At 46.5% G+C, this 25,409-nt stretch overlaps 1 protein-coding gene across 4 annotated transcripts in view; it reads left to right on the top strand.

Annotated features, from left to right (window-relative positions):
* The window catches only part of CDH12 (cadherin 12), a 966,930-nt gene that overhangs the window by 904,579 nt on the left and 36,942 nt on the right, over positions 1–25,409 (top strand). For all 4 annotated transcript variants that reach the window (XM_048507175.1, XM_048507177.1, XM_048507176.1 and 1 more), the window contains one exon: positions 8,258–8,511. In XM_048507175.1, coding sequence (XP_048363132.1) covers positions 8,258–8,511 — 254 coding nt within the window. The remainder of the gene's footprint in view (positions 1–8,257; positions 8,512–25,409) is intronic.

The following is a 25,409-nucleotide window of genomic DNA, read 5'->3' as shown; positions in this document are numbered from 1 at the left end:
AATTAAATCGGGGAGATGGGGTAAATGTAAAGGAGTAAGATTCACATACTTGGATCTGATTTCCTTGAATCTGAGACAGTGTAGTAATTGGTGGGCCAAAGATTCAACTGAGCCATCGTTACATGGGCACAATCTTTTAGCCTTTTCTTGCTTATTAATTCTGCCATGTAACAAGGCAGAAGGCATAACATTAAACCTGGTGAGCATTATGGCTCTCCTTTGAGCAGGGTTTATTAAGCAATTCAGGTAGTGTGCCAGGTGGTCCCATTCAAATGGGAGAGAAAAATACAGGAAGGAGCATGTTTTCTTGGCTGCGGTGATTAGGGGAGAGAACTCTCTATCCAATAGTTGACCTTTTAATTTCCTATGAGCTTCTGAATAGGACAAAGGGCAAAGTGAATTCACTGACAGTCCAATAGAGGCCATTTTTTCTTCCATTATGGAAAACCAGGGGTTGGAATGGGTGTCAGAGCAGACGGTGGAATTCTTATAGTGATCAGAGAGTAGTGAACTAGGATCTGGAGGTATGAAAACTCGGTGGTGACCTTGGGCCAGGCCAGAGGCAGAACGAGGGGAAACTGCGCCCCACGCCCCTGCCACAGCGTCCTCTGCCCTGCCCTGCTCTGGAATGCCATGCCATGCCCCCGCCACACTCCCTCGATAGCCCGGCCACGCCTCCACCGCTGCTCTGCCCAGGCCGTTGCCTCCCCTGCCCATGGGCACTATGCCACTGGGCCAGGCACTCTGTCTCTCAGCTTAACCAACCCCATGGAGTTGTTGTAAGGATAAAGTGGGAAGAAGAAGAATTTTAAGCACAGTGACCTTCTTGGAGGAAGGGCGGAATAAAAATATACTTGACAAAACAGTGTGAAGAGAGAGATTTATTTATAAAGCTGTCTGTGAAACAACCAGTGACAAACTGCTTGCCAGAGCAGTGGCTTGGGAGAACAAATGAAAGGACTACGGGAGAAACAGAAAGGAGACTGCGCAGCCGCCTGGGCTCTCCTTTTGAAAAAGGGTGTCTCTCTGGGCAGTAGTCTAGCAACCCTGTTGGTCGATTAGCAACTTTCTCGGCATGCTGCAAATTGGCTGTCTCAGAAATATGGAGCAGGATTAACCATGAGGTCACCCACCCTCCAGTTCTAAATTGGGTTGAATTTATGGGATGCGCCAAAAGGGAAATCAGGTTTACAGTGGTCTTTTCTGAAGCTTTTGCTAACACAAATGAATGCCTGTATAAGTAGTCTTCTTTCCACACTCTTCCTTCCATACCTTTTTTTAAAAGTCTGTAGTCTGTGACAGTTGTCAAATTTCCTTATAAAACATCAGTTAGTAGGAACTGTTACCTGAAATGGTGGGACCCTCTCCTTCTTACAGTGGGGGATTAGTAAGAGCAGATTCTTGGCTTTGCAAAAGGTTGGGCAAGCTCGGGTCTTGATTGCCTTTGGATATCAAATTCAGCTTTTGCAAAAAATTCGGCCAGAGAGCAAATAAAGTTTAACAGTTTTGTTAAAGGATAATGGGGGTACACAAGCACACAGTAATCAAAACGGCTGAACACACACTCCTAGAATGTAAGCAGTGTTGAGTGGATAGGTTTGGAATTGATAAAAGGAAGGTGTGTAGTCACCTGATCTTGGAGCGGAATGGTCCAATGAGCAGAGCTGAGTGACCCATGCTTAGTTCTGGTAGAAGAACAACACATTGTGGAACAATATCACAGACGGAACGGTGTCCAGAGATATTAAACAAGGGCTACCGGGAGAGAAGGGGCACTTATAGCGAAAAAGAGGGTCATGCAGAGAGGCCCTTAATTTCTCAGGACAAAGAAAAGTCCTGCCTTTCTGGGAACAGACAAGAGACAGACATCAACCTTAATGGTTGGGTCATTAATCTAATGGGTTGAGCTTGATAGCCCAAACTTGGGAGTGCCTGAAAGGGGGAAGGTAGCTGATGAAATTACAGCTATAGAACAGTGACAAGGCAAATGAGCTGGGTATTAGATTAGTCAGAAGAAGAAGCATTGGGTTAATACAACACTTGGCAGGAACACTCGGGACAAACACATTAACAAGTCTTTTGTCTCTGCACGTGTGTATAGTCCAGCGCTGGAGATGTGAACACTCTCCAGAGCAGGGGCATTGTGCTCTCTTAATCTCTTCAGGAAGGGTGCAAGATAGGGTGCTTTGCATGGCAGATGTGGGCAAGGGCATGTCCAGACAGGTTTTTCTGTGTCCTTGTGGGCACACTCAGCCAATACAGAGAATGGGATCCCCATTTTGGTACTGCACTGCTAGGCACCCCAGAAGTTGGTAGGATGAGTAGAGACACTGGGGTACTGTGTGGTTTCCGGGCTGTATGGCCGTGTTCTAGCAGCAGTCTCTCCTGACGTTTCGCCTGCATCTGTGGCTGGCATCTTCAGAGGATCTGATGGTCGGAATGGAAAGCAAGTGGAGTATATATACTGTGAGGTCAAAAGGTGAGGCCATCTGAATAGAGTAGCCTGGCATGTGAGTCACAGAGAAGTCTGTAGCATGGGAGTAACAATGAAGATAGCACGGTCAATAGGTGAATGGATCTGAATAGAAGTATCCTGGTCTTTGTTCCCTTTGATTGCTATAGTCTATAGTTGTCCTGTGTTTGTGTGGAGCTGATTAGTCACTGTCTAGATTCTAGAGATTCTGAAGATGCCAGCCACAGATGCAGGCGAAACGTCAGGAGAGAATGCTGCTAGAACACGGCCATACAGCCCGGAAACCACACAGCACCCCAGTGATTCTGGCCGTGAAAGCCTTTGACAATACAGTAGAGACCTACTGACTTAAAAGCCGGGTTCCCCTAACCCAGGATGGGTCAGTCTGGTAACAGAACAAGTGCTATGTGGGCAAGCAGGAGAGAAGTCACTAGGAACTTAATTTACTAAACTCAGACTTGGTTCTATTCCAGCTGTGGTTGAGCATTTTTTCCTTGTCTGTTCAAGACCAGGAAGAAAAGAGAGAAGACTATATACCAGTGATGGCAAACCTTTTTGAGACTGAGTGCCCAAATTGCAACCCAAAACCCACTTATTTATCGCAAAGTGCCAACACGGCAATTTAACTTGAATACTGAGGTTTCAGTTTTAAAAAATTGTTGGCTCTGAGGCGTGCATTACTCGGGAGTCGGTAGCTTTGCTTTGAAGCAACCATGCAACTCTTCCAATGGGTGAATCACGACCTTAGGAGGGTTTACTCAGAAGCAAGCCCCATTGCCAGCAACCGAGCTTACTCCCAGGTAAAGGATCGTGCTTTAGTTCTTCGCATGAAAATCAGTGGGGTTTAACAGGGTCACCTACACTGCTTCCCCAAAACTAGGTCTTAGGTTTAATGCTAATAATCGAGCCCAGCGGCCCAGGCCAGCCTAGATGTGTGTGTGTGGGGGGGGACTCTGTTTGCACATGCCCATAGAGAGGCCTCTGAGTGCCACCTCTGGCACCCGTGCCATAGGTTCGCCACCACTGCTATGTACCTACATAAACACAATCCTGTCTGAAGCTCCTATTGAAGATAGCCTGAACACAAAATAAGTTCTTTCGTCTCATTCAGTGTGGACTGCTTTGCCTGGAAGTGGCTTTCTGGGGACTCAATCAGAGATAATTCCTGGCCCTGCACACAAGAGAGCCTTTCACCTCCTTCACTCTCGAACAGGGAGCTGTTGCAGACGACAGCTGTTGCTGCCGCTCCCGCAAACACCTTCTGAGTAACTGGCAGTTAAAACAATCATAAAACCATGTTGTTAAACATGAAGTCGTTCTCTGGCCACAGAAAATCATCTCACTCTCAGAAGACCTCTGACCAAATAAAAATGCCTTGGCTGATCTTCTCAAAGGTGATAATGGAGCAGGCTTGGCAAATTTCCCCAGGGAAGCAATTTAATAAAAGCTAATCTTATCTCAGGCGATGGTGCTGCTCAACATAGCACTTCTACAGCAGATCTCAATCCATGGAGAAACTGGAGAAGATGCTCTATTAAATCACTCTCCAATGGGCAGCTTACCATCCCTTGCAGTGTGAGCTAGCAATAAAATGGGTGGTGCTGGATTTTTTTTACAGCAGAAGCATTAATATGGTTTCTGAAGCCAGCACCAGAGAAAAGGGATACAAAAACTTTTATTCTTCAAAAAAAGGTAAAACTGATATACCAGTTAAAATAGTTATTTTGTTGTTGTTGGGGAGACCCATGCCTGACTACAGCTAAACCCCACAGTAACTTTGGCTGAAGGAGCAATTTTAAGATGTAAGCCTGATTCCTAAACAGAAATGGGACTCCTTTCCAGGAGAGGCATCTCCTACAGATTTGGATAGTAGACCATTAATATGGGCATCTCCATTTTGTCTCAATTGCATTTCAGTTTACTTAGCGTCCTGAGCATATCTTTCTCCACATGTGCAGAATATTTTCTTGATAATATGGAAGCTATGGGAAGCAGGGAGATTTATGGAGATTTATGGAGGAGAAGTCAATTTATGGCTACCAATCTTGATCCTCCTTGGTCTCAGATTGCAAAGGCCTTAGCAGACCAAGTGGTCGGGAGCAGCAGCAGCAGAAGGCCATTGCTTTCACCTCCTGCATGTGAGCTCCCAAAGGCACCTGGTGGGCCACTGCGAGTAGCAGAGAGCTGGACTAGATGGACTCTGGTCTGATCCAGCAGGCTTGTTCTTATGTTCTTATGTTCAGGGAAGAGCATGATTTTCTCAGAAATACCTTCTGGAACCTGCACAGTACAGTGCAAACCAGTCCCATTCAAGCATTCAAATAATGTGCTATCAACATTCTGAATCACATTTCAATATTCTGCTTCTATGAAACATGTTGTCAAAGACCTAACCCAGCCTTGGGAGGTATTAGCAACACCAAGCTGTGGATTCCAAACCAAACTCCAGACAAAACTAGTTTTAAAATTTTATGAAAGAAAAATGGTAAAACAAAGGTTTGAAAACATAACAGCGAACCCAGAAATCAAAGGCAGAACTCAGATACACAAATAAACAGCAAAAGGTAAAGTCGACTTGCTAGAAAGAAATCCTTGCAGGTGAAAAATGTAGAAGTCCTCAGTACATGTGCAAAGTTCTATCAAGGGCCCCTTCCGCACAAGCAAAATTATGCGTTTTCAAACCACTTTCACAACTGTTTGCAAGTAGATTTTGCCATTCCGTACAGCTTCAAAGAGCACTGAAAGCAGTTTGAAAGTGCATTATTCTGCATGTGCGGAATGAGCCAAGAAGAGGCAAAAGCTTGGCAAAATAAAGAGAAAGATAACTACTAACACCGATGTAACTCATTTATGCCTCTAGCTGACCACACCAAATGATATTCAGTTAGTTGATTGGGTTATCCATTGGTCAGAATGTTCTTCAAAAAGAGCACACAAATCCCCCCCCCTCGCTCATAAAATGAAACTTTCTGTTAACCCTCTGGAAAACCAGTTTCATCTGGCTGAAAATAATGACTTCATTCCAACTAATTGACACGCTGGCCTTGGAGGAAAGTAAGCTCATCTCCAGTCACTGACGCCTTCTTTTTTAATCTTTCGAGTTCATGAGAGAAAGGGAGATATATATACCTTGTTTTTGCCCTAGGATATATTTACTAGGAGATATATATATAGATATATATATAAAACTAGCGGGCCCAGCCACACGTTGCTGTGGCAATTGTCCTTTTCATTACAGTCCGCAACCCACACAGATGTCCATGCAGGTCCAATGATCCCCAGCATAGCCTTTTGGGGTGGTCAAATGGAATCCCTCTTTCCCTTTTCAATGCACATCATTATATGGTGCTGTCTTGTTTTTTTAGTATAAGGTAACCCTTCCCATTCCACAACGGAACTGTCCAGAGTGCGAATCCCGCTGTCCATGAGGCAGGTTGACACGCACAGTCCTGGCTTGGGTAAGGCAGAACTGTGGCAAGGAGGCTATCCCAGTCAGGCAGCAGAGGCAGGGTGATGAGGCGCTCAGATCGAGGCCAGCTCCCTGGGTTCTTAAAGGGCCACGTGCAAAAGAAGTGGAGCCAGTAGTGTAGGTTCACCCCCGCCCCACGGATTTTCTTAGAAGAAAAAGGCAAATTCCAACTCGCTTTTAGTAAAAGAGAGCTGTGGCGAATATGGGTGAGGAAGTGGGAAAGTGGTGTTTGGATGTGAGGGAGGGCAGAGTGAGGTGTGTGAGGATGAGCTGGATGTGTGTTGTGTGGTAGCAGTGGGTGAGGCACAGAGAGTGAAAGTTACCTGCCTGTGAGGGGGGGAACCCCACCTGATGTCTCACATGGCAAAGTGTGTATGTGTTTCACTTCCACTCATATTACCTAACAGTGTTACCTATTTACTATTTCCACTGCTCATCTCTGCCCATCTGCACAAACATTCTAAGCCAGGGGTCGGGAACCCGCGGCTCGCGAGACACATGCGGCTCTTCCGCCGCTGTTCTGTGGCTCCAGGAGCCGAGCCGCGGGCCCCCTCTTCACCCGCCCTGTGAGGAGCAGGGTGGGCGCATCAATCGGCCAGCAGCCGGCCTGGCCGAGCCGCTGGGCCCCTCTTCAACCCGCCCTGCGCGGAGCAGGGCGGGGCGGATCAATCGCCTGGCGGCCAGCAAGGCCGAGCCGCCGGGCCCCCGCCCGACCCGGCCCTGCGCGGGCTTGGTGAGGATCAATCCTTGGCCCGGCCTGGCCGAGCAGCTGGAGCCCCTCTTCACCCACCCTCACAGCGGCGGAGCAGAGGAGGCGAGGCGCATCAATCACCAGCGGCCCGGCAGAAGGCCGAGCCGCCCGGAGCCCCTCTTCAACCCGCCCTCTTGCTTGGCAGCAGGTAGCCGAGCCACGCCCCAGGGCCCATCTATGCCTGCTCTGCAGGCGTGGGAGAGTGTGGCTGAGGCGAGAGGCTGCAACGGCGAGCAAGTGGGTGCGAGGGAAGCGGGTAGAGGGCGAGCGAGCGAGTGGGGGGAGCAGGGGAGGGGGAGCCAAATGGCTCTTTGAGGGGAAAAGGTTCCCGACCCCTGTTCTAAGCCCTCAGGCCACAGACAGACAGGCTCCACGGACATTCTAAGGATGACAGTTAAACAGAGGCAGCTTCATGGCCTGGTGCGCCAGGAAAAAGACATTTTAGCTGGCTCAGGTATGGACTTTTGGCAGTTGGTCTGAGTACCTGCCAGCAACAGGGAGGGACATCCTGTGAAAATTTGGGGGTGATCTGTCCAGCAGCTTCTGAGGGAGACCATCAGGGACAAACAAACTGTTAGATTTTTATATATATAGATATATATATCCTAGTAAATATATCCTAGTAAAATACACACACACACACACACACACACACACACACACGGGCTCTCAATGAATAAAATGGTTTCTCTCTTGACACAATGTCTCCAAAGATACATCTCACATTAGGTCAGGCCGTTTGGCCAAACAATGCCACAGGTCTTTCTCAGTTCCCCTAGCTGAGATGGCTCAGAAAGAGATTCCATGACTTGAGAGGCTTATTGTTAGGTCTCGGAACCTTAAGCCAATAAACAGACTCTGAAGTTATTGATCAGTAGCATTTGTTGATGCAGTATCAAAGCACCCTACTTGGCAAAGCCAGTTCTGACAAAGCTGGCATTCCCAGTCCCCTTTATTCCCAGCTGAAAGCCGTCCTCCCGTTTTTCCAAGAGTTTGTGAAAAACAGTCTTTGGAGCTGAGGCACCCCAAGGTTGGCAGCAGATAACAGAGGAGCCACCTGGCTTCCTGCCCCATGAGATAACAGATGTAATTCTTTTCTTATGGGACAGAGGTACCAGGGGGAGCCTAGTTGTCTACAAAGCATGTGAAGCCATAAAGTAAAGATCAAGGAAAGAATGCACAAATGGCAGTGGTTACATAGAGCAGGCTGGTTACATATATCTTTCCAGCATCATTGATTTGTTATCTTAAGCAGTTACATCTAATTGGGAACGCATCTCAACCACAGAGATAGCATTCCCCTGACACTTATGCAGTCCCTAAAATCATGTGTTCAGCCTTCCCATGGTGTTGTCCCCAAGTCTGAAGTTCATCTGTGCCATAATAACAATCCAGAACCCCTCTATACAATAAATAAGAAAAGATTGTTCATTCTGTTGGTAATTCACATTTTGGTAATTCATGGTAATTGGTAATTCTTTTGGTAATTCATGTCTTTTTCACTTTGGATTTTGTATATTTTTTATTGCCAAATCTGACTCTGCGTTGTCTGTCTTTATTACAGCCATTAGACTTTGAAACAAAAAAGGCATATACTTTTAAAGTCGAGGCGTCCAATGTTCACCTTGACCACCGCTTTCATTCGGTGGGCCCATTCAAAGACACTGCGACTGTGAAGATTAATGTACTGGATGTAGACGAACCCCCAGTTTTCAGCAAACCTTTTTACACCATGGAGGTTTATGAAGATACTCCGGTTGGGACCATTATAGGAGCTGTAACAGCCCAAGACCTTGACGTCACCAACAGTGCAGTCAGGTAAGTCCACGATTTGTGACTTTCCTTCTCCATGTCCGCTGTGAAATTAGTTTTGTAAAAATTGTCCTAATAAGAGAATTCTGAGGCGGCATTAAAAACTATCCAGAAACCCATCGAGTTCCGTCGAGTCACACATGACTTCTGGAGATCTGTCGGGTTTTCAAGGCAAGAGATGTTCAGAGTTGGTTTGCCTCTGCATAGCAGCCCTCGACCTCTTTGGTGGCCTCCCATTCCAAGTGCTACCAAGGACCAACCCTGCTTAGTTTCTGAGATCTGGAAGATTGGGTTGGCCTGGACCATCCCAGGTCAAGGAACAACAAATGCCTTGCAGCAAAGTTGCAGCCAATTTAAGGGCAATGCTGTAGGTTTTGCAAGGCAAGAGATGTTCAGAGATGATTCACCATTGACGGCTTCTTCAGAGCAGCCCTGGTCTTCTTTGGAGGTCTCCTATTAAATACTTGCCAGGGTCAACCCTGCTTAGCTTCTGAGAACTGATAGGACAAGGATGAGCAAACCATGCTTCATGGAAAGGGGGGGGATCTCCCCTTCTGGGTCCAGTTCTGGGGAATACTTACATTCAGTCAATAATTACAGAGGTTTAAACTGTAAGTCAAATGTATTGATTTACTGAGTGCTGAAAAATGCAAGGACCCAGTCACAGACAAGACAAACATGAAAATAATAAAACCTCACCAAGTCTGCCTAGCTTGTAACTAATTATAAACATACAAGCAACAGCTTGCTATCTCAGTGGATTCTGAGTCTTCTTAGTAGTTCCATCAGCCACAGAAAGTCTGTTCCTGTACAGAAAAGTAGATTCATTCCAATTGGAGGGGGGGGGGGGTTGTAGATGTAAATAAAGGCCAATGTGCCCCCAAGTCAATAAAGCTGCAAGGCTTGACCAGTGAATACTTTGTAGCCAATAAAGGCTAACCCACCCAAGCCAATAGCATCAGATGTAAGCAATTAGCAATTCCCCACAGGGAAGTGCCATTTAGAACCTAAGCTTAAGGAGCTAAGTTTCTTACACAGTCTGATTCTGCTTTAAAAAAGCAAACCCAGAGGCTTTTCAGCCTAGTATGATCTACATGATCTGCCACTTGGTTAGACAACATTTCAAAGTCAAGTACATGCTCTTAGAAACTGATCTGATAGCTTTCAGAGGAACAATGTTTCTGTGTCAATGTGAGGAGCACTGGGGCAGAAAACGCGTTTGTTTTATCCTAGTGAAAATAAATTTAATATGAGTATCTATCCAGCTGCACGTTGAACAGCCAATAAATTTTCCCACTGAGATATGGGGAAAGACAGAAGCCTGCATTTTTAAGCAAGTGAGTTAATGACACCATAAAATCTGCAAAGAAGTACTATATGTGGCTGTATGCGGCTACTGAGCCTGACCAGCAAGAATCTCACTTTATTTTATTTTTTTAATTTAATGTACTTTGCAATCCTCCTTTCAAGTTGACACATTGCTGAGTCCTTGATTGAACACTTGATGTAGCATCTAAAATCAAGTAATAGTTCCCTCTCATTGATTTTTCTAGCATCATTGATTTCCCTCTCATTGGCCATTTCCGGACAGCCACGCTCGGGGTGTGTGTCGGTGTATATGACACCGATGCACCCCCCTCGGACCCTTCACACGAATGGTCCCAGTAGGGGCGGGGAAGACGGTGCAGCCTGCACAGAGGCTGCACCATCGCCCGAACGCCTTACTGTACTTTCGATCTTCCAGCATGTCACCCAGACCAGGGGACACGCCCCCTGCCCTGCGTGACAGCTCTGGAGTCACAGGGCGGGGGGGCATGTCCTCTGGCCTGGGTGATGCGCCGGAAGGTCGGAGGGATGGTAAGGTGTTTGGGAAAGGAAGGGAGAATGGCACTTTCCAGCCGCTGCTGTTCGAACGGCAGTGGTTGGAAGCCATTGTTTCCGAAAAACCTTGCTCAGTGAGCGTGGTTTGGAAACAGTGGCTTCGTGCCACTCGGGGGTTGTGAGGCCGCGGCCGTGTGAACCCCTCCCCAAAGATGCTGTTTGTAGTGTCCCTGGGTCGCTGTATTCCACCTGTGTGGAAACAGCCATTGTGTCTCTTTCTGTTCTTATCCACATGGCTTTATTAAAAGCAGGGGTCCCCTCCACTTTCACTTTTGAAGGAGGAAGCAAGTCAGGCCCAGGCAACTTTTGGGAGTTTAATTTTCCTATTAGTGGCCTAATTTCTGCTTCAGAACATATTGACAGTTGAGTTCATGGAGCCAGCAGAACAAGTACCGTTATCTTCATTGTAGATATTCTGAAAATAAGTGAACCATGTTTCGGAGTTGATGTTAGAGAATGCCGAGGAAGTGGTACATTCTCCACCAGCCACTATTGTCCAGAACATTCTTGAATTGCATCTCCTTGAGCCTTGTAAAAGATTGTTCCAGTTGGATAGGATCTCTTTTTGTTTATTCTCTTTCAACAAGTTGTTTAATCTGGTTTTGCAAAAAAAAAATATTCTGGAGGCTGAGTACTTTTCCTGAAATATGTATATATGTCTCTAAGTTGTCTTTTTTGCTCATGGCATTCCTCACTGAATCCATTTCCAGAGTCTTTGTTTGTGTAGGGAACAGATGGTTTTGTTTTGATAGCATATTGTCTATGATTTGAGAGGTGCGTAAGTCGTATTGTGCAAGGAGTTCATGAAAAGATGTAGTCAGAATTTTTTTTACTGATTGTTCTGATCTCCGAAGTAGTTACAAAGTGTTGCACATTGGCCTCAGTAGAAGCGTTCCATCTAATTCTGAGATTGACGATAGGTAGGTGATTATCGAAATCTGCTTGAATTATTGGAATTGAAATATGGGTCAATAATGGCATATGGTCACTCCAGATTTGAAAGTCAATCAAAAACCTCTTGATTCTCTCTATGATTACCTGTGAGACTAAGATATAGTCTATTATGCTATTGCCCATTGTACATATGTGGGTAAAGTCACCAGAATTTTTGTATTGTAAGGAATCAGCAAAGTCCAGGCAAAAAAGCAACTGTATTAGTTTATATTGTCGAAGGCTTTCACAGCCAGAATCACTTGGGTGCTGTGTGGTTTCCGTGTGGTTTGCTGTGTAGCTTTAGCTACTGCAGGAGTCTATCGCATACCATGCAGCTGTGGACAAGTCTACATAGGAACCACCAAATGCAGCGCGCAGACACGTATCAAAGAATACAAATGTAAGGAATTCCAAAGAGCAGAAATAAAAGGCTTTTGAATATAAGTCCGTTTATTCAGACATCTTAGAAAGCACACACACACGATATGACAGGAATGAGACCTCCCGCCCAAACTACAGGTTATAACGTACCCGAGTCCTCCCCCCTCCCGGGGCCATCCGGGCCCATCTCATGAGAACGGAATGCTCATCCTGGACAGCAAGATAAGCCGTCCACCAAGGTTGTTGCTGCCGAATCTGGCCCGTCGCCCGGCTGGAGGCATTCCGTCAAGGCCAGCTGGCTGGGAGAGAACCAGGCAGAATTGCCATCCTTACACTCTGCCTCCCCTAAGAAAGCCCCCCCTGGTTTATTAGGAAAGGCTTTGTGGAAAGCAGAAATGAGGGAGGGGGCATCAATATTTTCTGTATACACCCATTGATTATGGCCAGAGGGATAGCCAACCCATGAAACTAGATATGTGTGAGGCGATTGGAAGGAGAAACAGGTGTCCAGAATAGCATCTATTTCCATAGTGCTTGTGACCATCAATTATATAACTAGCGAGGGTGGCTCCGGAGGGTGGTGCCAGGCATCTGACAACAGTGAGACCTCCTTGGAGTAAAGCTGGGAATGGAGAGGAACCAAGGGTGAATGTTACTTAGCGAGTTAGGCAGTTCTAAGCGGAGCAGTAACATCATTGATCCTGCACCTTTGTAATCGAAAAGGGCCCACGATTTCTTGCCAAGTTTGAATATTTGTTGCCGCGTCTCTAGAGGTTTTTAGTCGACAAGTAGACCCATGCCCCAACCATAAGGGAAGTCTGACCCGAAGCGTTTGTCCGCCCTGAACCTTTTGTGATTCTTGGGCCTGCCTGTAAGGTGGGCTGCACCCGTTTTCCAACCCTCGGCTATGAAAGAAATCCATTGTTAAATTCCGGTGGCTGCAGGTACCTCTGCAGGCAGCTGGGGAACAACATGATGGGAAGGACCGACCAGAAACAATCTCGAGCTGGTAACTTTTGCGTGCTGCTGTGAATGGCATTGTTATCACGCGCCATACTCTGCAAAGGGAGTAAAATTGCACCCAATTGTCCTGATGATAGTTAGTGTAACAAGCGTAAAATACTGTTCCACAACGTTCTGTTAAGATCCGTTCTGATTAGTACGTCACTTTGAAGCGTGGTAGAGGCGGCAACCGCCGGGGTGGTTCCAAACAGCTCCAGAGGCATGCTTCCAAAACTTAGAGCCTGAATTGGGGACGTGGTCGAGGACACCACCTTATCCCGAGGGAGGAGTGTAGGCGATAGAGCATGTTGGATAAACAACCCGGGCCAATTTAGGTGCCAGCCGGGGATGGTGGTGCAAAAGGAGATAAAATGCGCTTGTTTAGAAAAAGATCCACTACCACCCATAAAACCGTGTTCCCACGTGGCTTTCCGGCAAAATCAGTTATAAAATCCATGGAAAATGACCTGCCAAGGGTCAGAGATGCAATAAGGAGGGCTTTAATAACCCATGCGGCTTTCCGGTGCTCGACTTAGCTTCCGCACTGAAGCAGGACACCCTTTGATATCTGTTTCCAATGTCTTTGCGCATGGAAGCGCCACCAGAACTATTCGGCCGGGCCAGATGCAGCGTTTTCAAAGAATCGAAATGCCCCAGCCTGAGCCGGGCATCATGACATACCGAGAACCTGCCTCCGGAGGAGGAGGAGGGGCGATACCAACACCCTCCCCGTTTCCAAACACCACCCTCCAAACGTAGTTGTGAATCTCCGATCCCTCCGCCGAGAGCTTCGCGGAGCCCGCCTCATCAACAGATCCCTGGAGGAAGGAGCTGATGTTAGGGATGGCGGAGGGAGGAGCCGCTGTTGTTTGTGATCGGGTGACAGCTAATCCCAGCTGGGAGGGAGTAAGAGCGGTGCGTGGGATGTCTCGTAGCTGAAGTGTTCCCCTCCCCGGGGAGGCGAGACAGCGCATCAGCCAGTTTGTTGCTCTTACCAGGAAGAAATGGACTGTGAAAGAGAACCTGGAGAAGAAATCGGCCGCGTAATTGTTTGGCAGACATTTTGGCCCGGTGTAGACAGGGCAGCTAGATTCTTGTGATCTGACCAAACTTGGAAAGGGTGCTTGGCTCCTTCTAGCCAATGCGCCAAACACTCAAAGCAGCTTTGATATACGGTCTCCCTTATCCCCACAGTCCAGTTCAGTTTCAGCCCCAGAAAACTTTTTTGGACAAGTAAGCTACCGCGGCACCAATTTGTTATCTTTATTTTTTCTGCAAGAGGGCAGCGCCTGGCGCTTTATCCGAAGCATCCCACATGCGATGAAGGGAAGATCTGGGTTTGGGTGACTTAAAATTGGTTCTGTAGTAAAAGCTGTTTTTTAGCTGCTGGAATGCTGACTGGCATTCCTGAGAGACCAGAAGGAGGGAGCTCCGGGTTTAGAAGCCTGCAAGTCTTGCCTTTACAGATGCATTAGGAGATCTGTGGTGATGCGGTAAGGTGATCTCAGCAAATCGAGGGAATAAAGTCCACGATAGAAATTGGCAAAGCCTAGGAAGGATTGTACGTTCCCTTCCTGTTGGTGGGGAGCAGGCCATTCCAATTCTGGCTGACTATTTTAAGCTGGGTCCATTTCAAACCCACTCATGGGAGATCGATACCCCAGATAATCTATGGAGGTGATGGAAACAACATTTTGACAACTTAACAAAGAGGAGTTATCTAGTAGGCGTTGTAAAGACTTCGTGGTACCCTAGTTTCTCATGCTCCCTCAATGTTTTGTGAATAGAAATTAAAACATCATCTAAATATCTGACCACCCTTTGTATAACCAGATCTTGTAAAACTTCGTTGATAAGAGTCGCATGAAAGCCCCTGGGGCTCCAGCTAATCCGAATGGCATTATTAAATATTACATTATTGTCCAAACTTTTGTATTAAAAGCTGTCAAAGTGTTCATAGCCTTCCGCCAATGTCGGACTCTGTAATAAGCCTCTCTTAAGAGTCCAATTTGAAGTAAAGATCCATGCCCTTTGCCCAAAGCATCCAAGAGGTCTTTAATTAAGGGCAAAAGGATATTTGTTGGATACAGACACACAGCATTCAATCAGCGATATTAATCGGTACAAAGTCTTAACGAACCGTCCCTTCTTTTTAACAAATAGAAACAGAGAGGCATGGGTATGTTTTGTGGCTCTTCATTATGAAATCCACGAGCCAGGTTTTTTATCTAAGAAAGCGTGGCGGAGCTCCTTCTCTTCGGTGGGACTCATGCGATAGATTCTACCTTTGGGTAACTGCAGGCTCCGGGTTGCAGTAAAATTTTACAGTCCGAGTATCCCTATGGGGGGAGCAATTGGTAGCACTCCTGTTCTTGAAACACTCTGGACAGAGTCTCGGTGATACACCTGCAGGAGTTCCACAGGACCAGAGGCAGACAATACATTTTAAAAGCTTTGGGACTCATGGGCTCGTTCTCAGTGGGAGTTGGGTTCCCCGTTCATGTGATCCCCACAGGGAGGAATCCATGAATTGGAGGATCCGTTCTTTCCATATGATGGTTGGATTTACGTGTAGGAGCAACCAAGGCATGCCTAACACAATAGAAGTGTTTAGCAACAGGAGCAAGGATGAAACTGGCCCATTTTCCCAATGGAGTGACTGCTTGAAAGAAATACTGGCTGGGTTTTAAAGCGTGCGGGACCATCGCCATACCCTAGAGGGCTACCATCCATTTGGGTGAAGGGAATGGAGTTTCACCAAAGGGGACTTCGGTCTAAAGCGAGTTCGTCAACCACCTTATTGGTCTCATGAGACAGTGGGAGCAGCCGAGTCCCACAAGTGCGGAGGCCAGAATCTTGGCGCGATAATGTTTGCTTGGGTTGGCTAAGCGCGAGTCAAAATGGTAATGGGAGCACTGCCTTCACTCACCGCATCCGGAGTGGGGTTAATGTCTTCCCAGGTGCTGCCTGACAGGCAGGCGCTACTTCTCCGTCCTGCAGAAATCTTCCCTCGATGGTAGCTTTAGAGCTGACCCCTGAGGCCCGGACCCACAGATTTCGATGGCGGCAGCATACCCAGTATGCGATAGTCGAGGAGGTTGAGGTTTTTGCTTCTTTGGGCAGTTGGCAGCCAGGTGGCCAGGGCCCCGCGAGTAAAGGCACAATCCCAGCGGCGGCGATGTTCCGGCGTGGTTTCAGTTCGCGACTGGCAGGAGTTGACTTGCGAGTACTTGGAATTGCTGGAATTGTTGCGGCTGGTTTTTTTGGCGCAGGCGGCCCATCTGCTTGAGACGCACTTGCGCAAGACGAGCAGTGACTTGCTGATCCCAGTTCGATCCATTCAGCGCTACTGTCCAGCGGAATCTGGATAGGGAGATAACCGTTTCGCAGTTTGATGTCCATTGCCTTGAAAAAAGTACTCACATTTCATGCGTTCCGGCCAGTCTGGAGGAAGTTTACTGGCCGCTGCATGCAATTCCGGAGCATATTCAGCCCGAAAGAGCGGTTACCTTGCTGGATGGTTTTTACAATGTACGATATGGCAATGTTTTCTGCATCAAGATCCTGGAAGCGAAGGCGTAGCGCCTGGAGGAACCCCCCACTGTCGCGAGTGTGCGTCCAGCCTGCAATTACATTAAGAAAGTAACGAACCATTCAGCAGCTATGCCATCCAGCACTGATCCAATGTCTTGGACTTTTTTCCGCGTTTCCAGAACGATATAGGTCATGCATATACTTGCATATGGGCATCGAGGTTGTAGGATGGAAGTAGGGAAGTTTTGATGCAGTCCCGTCAAAGCAACTGAGCCGGGATGGGCGGTCTGTAAAATCCTCTTTCAACAGCTTCGGTATGTTGAGGTTGTTGCTGCAAGGGGTAAGGTGGCCGGGACTGGCCGGAACCGGGAGGTGGCTGAGGTTCCCCGGGTTGGGGAGCCGTTGGAATCAGGACCTCGAATTACCGTGCCTCAGGAGAGGAGAGGAGGCTGTAGAGTGCCCGGGAGACTCTATCTGGAGCCCCCTGCGTCCAGTGTAGCCGCTGTCTTCATAAAATCCCTGTTCCAGGTCGGTAATTCTCTTTCTTTGCGTGTTAGAAGGCGTCCCTAGAATGCGCATGCAAGAGCCGCATCTTTCCGCGATCCAATTTGGCTTTGCGTTCATCTCGTTGTATTGCTGTAGTCCAGTTCATGCCGTGTTTGGATAGCCCCACAATGATGCCTTCTCGCTGGCGTTGTAAATCCATTTTCGATTGATCCAGTACTTTTGTCATGGATTGTCAGATTCTGCTGGAGACTGTGCGGCCTGGCTTAGCGCTTCTCTTCGCTGATCCAACTCCATTTTGGATTTCTGGCGTTGCTTCTCCGCGGTCTCATTGCAGAGTTTACGCTCCTCTTCCCCAGAGTTGGCGTTAGCTCCCAGGCGAAGAGTTTGGCTTCCGCGCCCAGCAGGAGCCACTTCATCGATCCCAACTTTCCGCCCCGAGGGGGCATTGGGGAGCGGGTCAGGAAGTCGGAGATTAAGTTCCACCTCAGGCGGACTTTTTCGATTCCTCCGACGCTCCGCGGAGCTCTTCCATCCGTTCACTTGCCCCGGCTCCGGAGCCGGAGTTTTAGTGTGGAACCCTCTACCCGATCATCGATCCGGCCAGCGTCATTGTTCCAGCCTCCAAGCCGTAGTTTTTTGGGGCGCGCCCCGGTGCTGTGCCACTGCTGCTCGCTTAGGAATATCATCAAAGTACTTGTCTAGGAGATGCTTCCATGGATTCCTGGGTGTCAGCATGGATGGTTGTCAGTCCCAGTTCCTCTCCAAGGGACTGGATTTGCATTTGGGGTTTGTAATCCCTTTCGTTGTCGGAGGGAAGCGAACCCGATCGACAGGAACCCGATCCATGGATAATGCACGCAAGCGTTCCCGTGCATCTCCAACGTAATCGGCGGACCCACCCTTGTTCATCCCAATGGAAACAAGAATGCAAACTATACTGTCTCTAGGTTGCTGGAGAGAGTCACGCAGGAGAAATCGGCCCATCTCCATCTCCTAGATCCTCGGAATCTGGAGGAAGGCTCGAAACCCTCTATGGGGGCTATCGAATTGCCTTCCACATGGTCAAAGAGTACTCAATCTCTGCATGTCGGAACACCAGAGATCCACTTCGATGTAACAGTAAAGGTTAAAATGTGTTTCCTGTCATAATGTAAGGAATTCCAAAGAGCAGAAATAAAAGGCTTTTGAATATAAGTCCGTTTATTCAGACATCTTAGAAAGCACACACACACGATATGACAGGAATGAGACCTCCCGCCCAAACTACAGGTTATAACGTACCCGAGTCCTCCCCGCTCCCGGGGCCATCCGGGCCCATCTCATGAGAACGGAATGCTCATCCTGGACAGCAAGATAAGCCGTCCACCAAGGTTGTTGCTGCCGAATCTGGCCCGTCGCCCGGCTGGAGGCATTCCGTCAAGGCCAGCTGGCTGGGAGAGAACCAGGCAGAATTGCCATCCTTACAACGAAAGGCACTGCAGACTATTTCAGCCAGAAAAATCAGCAATAGAAGAACACATGATAAACCAACCTGGACACAGAATATTATTTGAAAAAACAGAAATTCTGGACCACTCTGAAAGCCACTACGTCAGACTACACAGAGAAGCCATTGAAATCCATAAGCACATGGATAATTTTAACAGGAAGGAAGAAACTATGAAAATGAACAGAACTTGGCTGCCAGTGTTGAAAAATACTAGAGTCAAGACAGTGTCTAACCAGCTCCACACTAACACAGGATGACCATAGACAAAAGAAACAAAGGCCAGGATACTTCTATTCAGATGCTCCCACCAGTGACCTTGCTATCTCCATTGACACTCCCAGGCTATAGTCTTCATTGTTACTCATACTTCTATTCAGATGCCTCAACTATTGACCTGGTTGCCTTCTTTGTTACTCACAGACTATGTTTCTCCACCCACCCTGGACACTCCAACAGATATATATACTCCACTTGCTTTCCCAACATCAGATCCTCTGAAGATGCCAGCCACAGATGCAGGCGAAACGTCAGGAGAGAATGCTGCTAGAACACGGCCATACAGCCCGGAAACCACACAGCACCCAACCGTGTTAGTTCTTTATTGATCTGGCAATCATGATCTTCTACAGACAATGCGAATTCTGACCAGACTCTCCCAAGCAGTCGCTTTTTACGGGCTGAAGTTTTCCCACGGAAACCCCAACCCAAACAACTTTCTTTCCCACTTACTATTCCACCAAGGACAGGTTCACACAGAACAGTAGCAAGCACGCAGCAAGGCTAAGCAAGAGATAAAGATGGGTCTGGGCAAGATGCCCAGAAGCAGGAATGTAGATCCAAGGTTGAATCAGGCTTCTAGCAAACCAAAACAACCTTACAGTTAGCCCATTTAACTGAATAAGATCAAATTGGGTGCACAGCTGTGTGAATTTAGATCCCGCCTTATTTGCTGAGTGACCTCTGATTTGCCTGGACAGTGAAAAATACAATGGGGCACTATCTGCATCCAATCCTGATAAAGAGAGGAAGCTGGACTCATTTGGGCCAATTCTGGTGTTGAAATCTCCTGCAATAAGCCAGTTAGAGCGAGAGTGTAAGGTTTGAAGACCTAGGAGGTAGTCTGTAAATTTGGACCATAAGATTTCTTTTTCAGTGTTGTATGTTATTGGGGGGGAAATAATGTTTAGCTGAAAATTCTTTTGATGTCATTTTGGTCTGGCCTTCAGAACAGAAAGAATGCCATACCATCCTTCATATGATCCCCCTTCAAGTACTTGAAAACGGTCCCTATCCTTTCCTCGTAGGACTTGGCTCTCCATATACCTCACCATCTTTGGGAGTGGGGGGAGGAAGGGAAGAAGTTTGTAAGCCGCTTGGAGACTGCTTACAGTTGAGAAAAGAGGAGTATAAATAAAAACTCTTATTTCAGTAAACAGGTGAATATTTTTTTCTGTGGATTATAAGAAGAGTCATTGAACCACATAAATGGACCTTGGGGGGCGTTGTGTTGGTTATATGTTTGAGGCTGCACCCTCATAATCTTACATCTGTTAAATACTTTAATATATGTAAGTGCTGCTACAGATCTATTATGGCAAAAAAAGACTATTGGCAAATCCCCCCCCCCTTTTCTAGTTTATTAAGCTGATTGTGCTTATTTACTTAGTGGCCTAAGTGAAGGAGAAAAATATGCAGTTGTTAGTTACTGATGTATTAGACTTCTGTACACCATAAGGTTTATATCCTCTAATTGAAACCAGAAGTCAATAAACAGAAGTTAGGAAAAAGCATAAATTAGTTACAAAACAGTTGTGTGTGATTACAACCTCCGAGTGCGTCTTACAACCATTATTCTTTGTTAGCTCTTTAAAATGCAGTTTGCATTGTCAGGGTAAATAGAAGCTTGGGTCAGTTTTATCATATTCTAAAGGAAAACTTTGCACCGCATAAAGCAAGGGAGGGGGGCGGATGAGGGACGAAGAGGTCTTTAAAGCAACTCAGAAACACATTACAGCCTCTACTACACAATAACCAGCATAATGTGCTGAGCAGTAGCTTCCCTGCAAATTAATTCATTTTCTCCGAGATGTTTTCCAGGCGCTGTTTTAGCCGTCATGATGCCTATTACACAAATCTGTAATCTGCAAAACAATGGAGCCCAGCAGAAAAGATGGATCTGCGTTTTATGCAGCAGACAGCACAAGTCAGAGAACAAAACGGTCCGAAACAGCTCGCATTAGCAAAAAGTAATACTACTTGCAACAATTGATTACTCTTCATCAGGCCACCAAAAAAAAAAAAAGACTTTTCAATCTGTTGCTTTTGACATACGGGGAAATAGTGAAAAGACAGCAGAAATCCACTTATTTGAAGAATAGAGAGGGAGAAAAAATTGCTTTGCCGATAGTCACTGAGAATGCTGAGGCTTATGTTTCCTGTTCGGATAGAACTGAAACAGCTGAGGTTTCCAAGAAGCTAAGAATTTATTTGGTGAGGATCAAAGGCCCCTTCCACACATGATGCACATTCATTCCGCTTTCACAATCGTTTGAAAGTGGATTTTGCTATTCTGCACAGTAAAATTCAGCTTCAAAGTGGATTGAAAGTGGATAGAAAGTGCATTATTCTGCATGTGTGGAAGGGGCCAAAGCTGTCAGGAGCATGGAAACAGAGAGGCAAATGCTGAAAGATGAAGGAAGATGCGAAGGAATCTACAAAGAAGGTTTCCACATGGCAACAGGCTTTTGTGGTTTCTCTACTGTCACTGTAACTGTGCATACATCACAGTGGCAATGAGATTTCCACATGGCTTCTGAGCAGGTTCGCTGGCTGATACCCCTTCCCTGGATCACTGGGAATTTTTCATTACTTTTTTTAAAAAAAATCTGCAATTCAATATTAATCCAGTGATATATACCGCTATAAAAATTCAGGTATCGGGTTCTCTGAATTTCCAGCTCTCTTTAAAAAAAAATTGCAGATAAATACCTTTCTCCTTTTATCTCGACAATGAAAAGAATTAGAGATTTTTAAAAAGAGATATAAAAAGTTGAAAATTCAGATACCTAATTCACAGATTATTATAATATTATATCACTACTAGCGGTGCCCGGCCTGGTGTGCCGGGTGACAGTTAAACACAGCCAGCTTCATGGCCTGGTGTTCCAGGAAAAAGACGTTTTACCTGGCTCAGGTATGGACTTTCAGCGATTTGAAGATCCGATTACCTGCCCGCAACAGGGAGGAACGTCATATGAAAATTTGGGGGCGATCCGTCCAGCCGTTTCGGCGTTAGGGCATGACTAACAAAGTCACTGTTAGCTTTTTATATACATACTAGCAAGGCCCAGCCACGTGTTGATGTGGCAATTGTCCTTCTCATCACAGTCTGCAACCCACACAGATGTCCATGCAGGTCCAATGATCCGCAGCATAGCCTTTTGGGGTGGTCAAATGGAATCCCTCTTTCCCTTTTCAATTCACACTGTTATATAGTGGTGTCTTGTTTTTTTAGTATAAGGTAACCCTTTCCATTCCACAACGGAACTGTCCAGAGTGCGAATCCCACTGTCCATGAGGCTGGTTGACACACACAGTCCTGGCTTGGGTAAGGTAGGACTGGGGCAAGGAGGCTATCCCAGTCAGGCAGCAGAGGCAGGGTGGTGAGGTGTTCAGATCGAGGCCAGCTCCCTGGGTTCTTAAAGGGCCATGTGCAAAAGAAGCGGAGCCAGTAGTGTTGGTTCACCCCCACCCCGTGGATTTTTTTTAGAAGAAAAAGGCAAACTCCAGCTCGCTTTTAGTAAAAGAGAGCTGTGGCGAATATGGGTGAGGAAGTGGGTAAGTGGTGGTTGGATGTGAGGGAGGGCAGAGTGAGGTGTGTGAGGATGAGCTGGATGTGTATGAAAGTATGTGTGTTATGTGGTAGCAGTGGGTGAGGCATAGAGAGTGAAAGTTACCTGCATGTGTGTGGGGGAACCCCACCTGGTGTCTCACACGGCAAAGTGTGTATGTGTTTCACTTCCACTCGTATTACCTAACAGTGTTACCTGTTTTCAATGCTCATCTCTGCCCATCTGCATGAACATTCTAAGCCCTCAGGCCACAGACAGACAGGCTGCACGGACATTCTAAGGGTGACAGTTAAACACAGCCAGCTTCATGGCCTGGTGCGCCAGGAAAAAGACGTTTTACCTGGATCAGGTATGGACTTTCAGCGATTTGAAGGTCTGATTACCTGCCCGCAACAGGGAAAAATGTCATGTGAAAATTTGGGGGCGATCCGTCCAGCTGTTTCGGCATTAGGGCATGACTAACAAAGTCACTGTTAGCTTTAGATAGACAGACAGACAGACAGACAGACAGACAGACGGATGGACGGACGGACGGACGGATGGATAGATGGACAGATGGATAGATGGATAGATGGATAACAATGTTCGATTGCAAATTTTTAAATAATTGCCCAGGTTGTGGAGAGAGGAAATGGCTGCCATGTGAGTGGGAGAATCTGAATCTTCCCACCCATGTTGCAACCATCTAGGTTGTACCATTCCCAAAACATCACCACAAATCAGATCTGAGAAAGATTGGAGAGAACCTGAAGAAACTCCCAGCGCTGTGGGGAAGCAGGGGGAAAAAAAGCCTTTTTCAACAACAATGAACCTGCACCATCTAATGCAGGGGTAGGGAACCTGTGGCTCTTCAGATGTTCAGGAACTACAATTCCCATCAGCCCCTACCAGCATGGCCAGACCAAAAGGATTTTCAGGGTATAAGCTTTTGTAAGTCGAATCTTGCTTCATCACATACCATCTGACGAAGGTATCTTGGACTCTCTACAGCTTATACCCTGGAATTTTTACAGGCCTTGAAGATGCTCTGCTACCCTACACCAGTATGGCTACCCACCTGCAACAGTTTCACAGCATCGTGATTTGTGAAATACTACAGGGGCATTGGTTGATTTTCTGACTATTTATTTGCTTGAAAAGCAAGTTCTTGGGATTAGGATTTAAGACTATGTCTTCAGCACGCCTGCTTTGAAATAAACGCTGTTAACTCACTTCTGAATAACATTCCAGAGGATTAGGCCATCGGCTTCATGTAAAATAAGCACTGTGATAGTATGCCTTCCATATTATCGACATCCCATTGAAGTTTACTGCAAAGTAAATGTTGGTTTTAATGGGTTTAAAATTGCACCCCCAAAACAGCAGTAATCGCTTTACAAAGAAAATGACAGCCCCAAGTGTTTAAGATTCAAACTGTCAGGAATGAGAATTACAATAATTTTTTGAATGAAGTTCAAGGGCACTTTTTCCTACTATTTGTGAATATATTAAATGCAAATACCAAAGAGATGGTTGTATTAACTCACAACAGCCAAATAAGAGTCTTGTGGCATGTCAAAGACTAACATGTTCGGGGGGGGGGGGGGGTCCCTTACTGAAATAATAAATACGGCATCTTTTAAGTTTGTTGTTAATAATTTTAAAGTGTCTCCACAGCAGTTTCTGATGAACACATCAGTCCAGATGCTTGAAAACCTGTGATCAAATATCTGGGGGTTTAGGGAGGAAGGATAAATAATAGTTCCTGGAGACCCTGATTCACATGGGGACTGCAGTGTGAAAGGTGGAGGGAGTGTTGACTCTTTCCTCTGTTACATTTTTCTGACCTCAAACAGCCCTTCCCCAGATCTACTGTTTGCCTGGAGGCTGAAACATCTAGGCTCCATACAGATAACAGGTATATGTTTGCCCCAGTGGTTGGTCATTTGCAAACAACATAGGGGAAAGAAATATACCCCCTTCCCTGTGTCACGATCCCAATCTGATTTGATGTCTCCTGTGCAGCATGAACACATGAAGCTTCCTTATGCTAGTAGTCAGATATCTGTCAAGGTCAGTATCATCTATGGTCATAAGCAGCAGCTCTCTGAAGTCTCATGCAGATTTTTTTTCAATGCCTGATCCTTTTAACTGGACAAGCTGGGATTGAACCTCAGGAACTCATGGCCACCATGACAACCATGGGCCTGTTTCAGATTGTAATAGGTCCATTACATCAATAAGGACATATACTGGACCTTTGCTGCATGGAGCAACTTGTTGGTGACCTTATTAGGAGATGGAGGTTCAGCTCTTGTGGCCAGATCATGATTTTCTGAAGGCATGGTTGAGCTTGCTGCCTTTTCTTTTTTCTGAGGCATTGGATCAATTCAGATGGTCCTTCGTCAGAGATTAATGGATCCTCCTGGCAGCTCTGAGGCATCTCTGAGGGGATGTTTAGAGCCTCCCCAGTGACTCTGTTGAGGTCTTTTAAGCTGCATAGAATGATAGGCTGACTGGGGCCATAAACCAAATCGCTCCTTAGCTTCCTGTTATCATGCTCCATGAGGCCCCAAACTCTTTGGTTTACCAGGTAGTTGGGCTATGTGAGCAGATGACAAGTGGCTAGAGTGACACTGGCAGAAGACTTGGGATGAATCAGATAGAGTACATCATAAAACCCAAGAGATAAACCTCTGAGTTTGTCTCAGGAAAACTCACTGAATCAAGAGGATTCCAGTAGCTCATCTAGTTTGACCCCATATATTTTCATGACTTTGAAATCTGAGTCACATTCCCTTTCTAACGGACAGTCCAATTTGGCCAAGGTAAACAGCAGAAGGTCATTTCTGGCACAGAATAGCACACTTGTGGATGCACAGGCAGAGGCGTTCCTCCCATTGGGCAAAGTGGGCAGCTGCCCAGGGCTCCGCCTTGTGGTGGGCGACAAAATTGCAGGTTCGTTTGTGGGGGATTTTGTATTTTCAGTGTTTTTTTCATTTTTGGCCTGCAGGGGGCGAAGATTTTAGGCTAGCAGCACCACAATTTCAGGGATTTTTTTGGGAGACTCTCCTGATGATATAACCTGGGTTTGGTGAGGTTTGGTTTAGGGAGGCCAAAGTTATGGACTCCAATGGGATCTAATAGGAGATGGGGGCTACACTTTGAGGGTCCATAACTTTGGACCCCCTGAACCAAACTTCACCAAACCTGGGTGGTATCATTAGTAGGGTCTCATGAAGATACTCTGAAATTTTGGTGCTGCTATCTTAATTGCACTCCTGACAGCAGGCACCCCTTAAATTTTCCCAGATTCTCTTTTTAAATCCACTTCCTTCCTGTCAATG

Source organism: Sphaerodactylus townsendi, linkage group LG09 (genome assembly GCF_021028975.2).
Source record: "Sphaerodactylus townsendi isolate TG3544 linkage group LG09, MPM_Stown_v2.3, whole genome shotgun sequence".
Classification (NCBI taxonomy): domain Eukaryota; kingdom Metazoa; phylum Chordata; class Lepidosauria; order Squamata; family Sphaerodactylidae; genus Sphaerodactylus; species Sphaerodactylus townsendi.
The sequence above is the reverse complement of the archived record's forward strand: the minus strand, read 5'-3'. Positions and strand labels throughout refer to the sequence as shown.